This window comes from Austrofundulus limnaeus, unplaced genomic scaffold, assembly GCF_001266775.1.
Source record: "Austrofundulus limnaeus strain Quisiro unplaced genomic scaffold, Austrofundulus_limnaeus-1.0 Scaffold665, whole genome shotgun sequence".
Lineage (NCBI taxonomy): Eukaryota > Metazoa > Chordata > Actinopteri > Cyprinodontiformes > Rivulidae > Austrofundulus > Austrofundulus limnaeus.
Window position 1 is genome coordinate 52,960 of NW_013953067.1, and position 3,973 is coordinate 56,932.

General features: G+C 41.9%; 1 protein-coding gene across 6 annotated transcripts in view; it reads right to left on the minus strand.

Annotated features, from left to right (window-relative positions):
• The window catches only part of grip1 (glutamate receptor interacting protein 1), a gene marked incomplete at its 3' end in the record, with an annotated part of 51,972 nt that overhangs the window by 23,007 nt on the left and 24,992 nt on the right, over window positions 1-3,973 (minus strand). Inside the window, 1 exon segment of one of the 6 annotated variants that reach the window (XM_014027609.1) lies at window positions 397-747. Within the exon segment in view, the coding sequence (XP_013883063.1) occupies window positions 397-451 (55 nt within the window). 6 annotated transcript variants of the gene reach the window in all.

The window sequence follows — 3,973 nt, forward strand, 5'->3', positions numbered from 1 at the left end:
ACAAACAAACAAACAAACAAACAAACAGCCTCTGGTCTTGTCAACATAAATATTAGATTCGTAGAAATAAGACTCTCTCCATCTGAAGGTCTCTGAGCCACAACAACCTGCAGCCATCGACTGAATGAATCCATCAGGAAATCGTTTACGACGTGCACACACACACGTGCACACACATGTGCACACACACATGCACCTGTGCACGCTCACATACATAGCTGGCTGTAATCCCAACCACCTCACTCCATTTTCAATGTCAGCAGTTTGCAGCCAACGTCACTCGGCCGACATGCTGCATGTATGCAACACACACAGACACACACGCACACACACAGACACACATGCACACAGACGCTCGCTCACTCCGTCTCCCAGCATCCCTCTGTGTCTCTCTACCTTTGTTCACCCTGCGCAGGATCTGGCAGCGACACTTAAACGACACGGCGATCATGGTGAAGCCGAGCCGAGCATCCTCTCCCCCCTCAGCGCCATGCAGGAGCAGACCCCCACCTCCCCCACACTAATGCAAACCCCCCCTTAAAAAAGCTTCTCCTCTCCTCTTCCTCGACGAGCGTCTGACTGATGAAGGAGCTCCTCAAACGGAAGCTGGCATCGAGGCTCGAGAGGGAGGCGGTGAGCGCTGCAGATGTGAAGCTCCTCCATAAAAACAGCCAGAAGGGGGAGAAGGGGGGAGTCTGCGCAGATGGGAGGATGAAGATGAGCGAGGAGGAGGAGGAGGAGGAGGAGGTGAGAGGAAAGAGGCTGCTGCTGTATCCCTCCGCTGGATTGAAATGTGGGTTCAGATGGATGTATGGATAAATAGATGGATGGATGGATGGATGGATGGATGGATGGATGGATGGATGGATGGATGGATGGATGGATGGATAAATAGCTAGATAGATGGATGGATGGATGTGTGTAATGGTTAAAAACATGACATCTTCTTTAAAAGTATGTAATATGGGGGTGCCACAGGGCTCAATTTTAGGGCCACTGCTCTTCTCTCTTTACATTAATGATCTCCCCTCTACATGCAATGTAAACATAGTTACATACGCTGATGATACTGTATTATATTATCATGGTAAAACCGCAGAACAGGTTGCTCAAAAGCTTACAGAAGAACTACAGAAGGTTTCTATATTGTTACAAAATTCCTGTTTAACTTTAAACATTGTAAAGACTGTTTCAATGTTTTTCACAAATTGATATAAGCTCTAAACTTGTCCTGATATTTTGATAGAAGGTCAGAAACTAAAAAACGTTAGTGAATTCAAATATTTAGGTGTTTTATTGGAGTCAAATTTGGACTTTAAAAAACATTAAAAAGTTAATAAAAACTATAAAATTTAATTTAATAAATTTTGCATACATAAACTCATTGACGATTGAGGCATCAAATATCTATTTAAGTACATTGATAATTCCACATTTCCTGTATTATATGACAAGTTGGTCTCAGGGATGTAAAACTGCTTTACGGCCACTGGAGTCATTATATAAATGAGCTCTCAAGATCCATGATAAGAAAACGTGGTTGTTTCATCATTGCCATATTCTTGCCAAGTATAACGTTCTTAGTTTTGAGAACTTAATCAAATTTACAAATATGTCTGCTTTTCACGATTATTCATGGTTCAGTTGCACCTCCCTTAAAAAAGTTTGTATCCCTTAACTCTGGAAAAACATCTCGAGTCACCTGTTCAACTATGGTGAGTGTAGAGTTCCTAAATGTAAAACTTCTTTTGGTAAATCAGCTTTGTCAAGTGTTGCCACACAACAGTGGAATACTTTGCCAACAGAACTATTGGTATGAAGACTTTCATAAATTTTCATGCACGACAAAACCTGTTTTCATAATGTGAACTGATGTGAGTGGAGTTTTAGATTTTGAGAGTATGTAGGCGATGGCTTGTTGAAGAGTGATTAGGCTTTGGATATTGTAGGAATGTTCAACTGCCTGATATGATTTKATCGTCAATTTTTATTGAGAGGACAGTCTTTTTTAATGTGTGTTTTTAATAAGCGAGTTGGCGTCTACGATGACATCTTTTTGGGAGTATGGATTTTATGAACTGATTTTATATTGACTACGATTGTATGCTCTTGTATTGTATATTTATGGTGCCTTTTTATTTTTTATTTTTTAATAGCATCCAGCTGCTCTTGTGTTTTTTTTTTTAATTGTGTGGGCTCAGTCAGGGACTACAGGTGGAAACTAGCACCCAGAGCTATAACCTGATACAACGCATCTTTCCTTCCATGGCTAATGCATACTGTATATGGTCCCTGTTTTTAAAGCTAAAAGGTTAAAAAATGGATGGATGATGGATGGATGGATGGATGGATGATGGATGGATGGATGGATGGATGGATGAATGGATGGATGGATGGACGAACAGATAGATGATAGAACGGCTGAAAGAATGTGAGGATTAGTGGTTAAATTTAAGAAAATGGAATAAAAACAGAATAAAATGATGATGAAAGGAGAAAACAAAAAAAGATGTTTAAAACTTTGACCTCTGACCTCTGAAGCTGCTGTATCCATGGTAACACTAAGTACAGAGTGACTTAATCCTCTGAAAGCAGATATTTATATTTAACATCATACTTTCCATAGAAATGTGTTTATTTGGACACTATGGATTAAAAAAACATTATTTCTTTGTTTCAGCTTTTTTAGACAGAATAAAAAATTTAATTTGTCCTAAAATATTAAGAACTGAACAGTTTTAGTAAAGCTTTGTTTATTAAATAAGGCAGCATCATTAAACTAAAACTGTCAAAACTTTCCACTCACTGCAGCCAAACAGTGTGATGTAAAATATACTGACCCAACTGCTTTAAATGAAAATAAACTAAATTAAATTAAACAAAATTCCAATAAATGCTAAAATGACAAATAAATCATTTACATTTAGTCTGAAGTTGAGTAAAAACTGCAGCTTTAATCTGCAGATGTTTGTGAGGTCAGCTGGTCTGATGAGGYGCTGTGATTGGCCAGCTGATGATGTGGGCGTGGCCTGCAGGTGGTGAAGTGGAGACATGTAGGTCAGTGTTCCAGCTGCAGATTATCAGGATTACTGCTGGGCTGTTTGTGTGTTAAAGGTTTTAATGGTGATGCTGCTGGAGCTCCTCTCTCTCTGTCAGTGTCTCTGGACCACAGAACCAGAGAAAAGCCCGGTTGTRCTCAGAGGTTCTGAGCTCTGCTGCCCCCTGCTGGTCAGACTGGACCTGAGCTGCACAGTGAGTCCATCACGCCCCCTGCTGGACACACAGCAGCARCACAAAACCTGTGCAGGAGGAGGTTCTGATCCAGATCCTACTAAAATTTGCTGCAGGTGTCGCTTCCTGTCCGATCCGGGCCCAGACTCATCGTCCACAGAACCGGACCGAGCCACACGGACCAGAACACACACACAGAAGTTAAACAATTTAAAMACTTTCAGAACCCTGCAGAATCAGAACCAGTCAACAACAAATTAAACCCAACTCTGACCTACAGAACTTCACCACGAGCAGACAGAACCAAAGGAACCTGAAATGGACCAGAGGATCAGAACTGGGCCGAGCTTTACAGAATCTTGACACCAACGCTGCTTCTTCCTCTGTTTTCAGACGCTCCTGAACGCACCTCACGTGTAACATTACACCATCACGAACTGATGAAGCCTGATGTGTTACAGCTGTCAGACACACACACACACACACACACACACACACACACAGAGGGCTGCAGCTGTTCCCATGGAAACAGGCTGATGAATAATTGAGGGGTGAGAGCGACCCGCGACGTACAAAAACTGACAGAGATGAAAGAGGAGTTCACACTCACACTTAAAGGCTCCGGGTCAGCGTGGCGGGGGGCGGTGACTCAAAACAACTAAACCAGAGTGTGTGTGTGTGTGTGTGTGTGTGTGTGTGTGTGTGTGTGTGTGTGTGTGTGTGTGTGTGTGTGTGTGTGTGT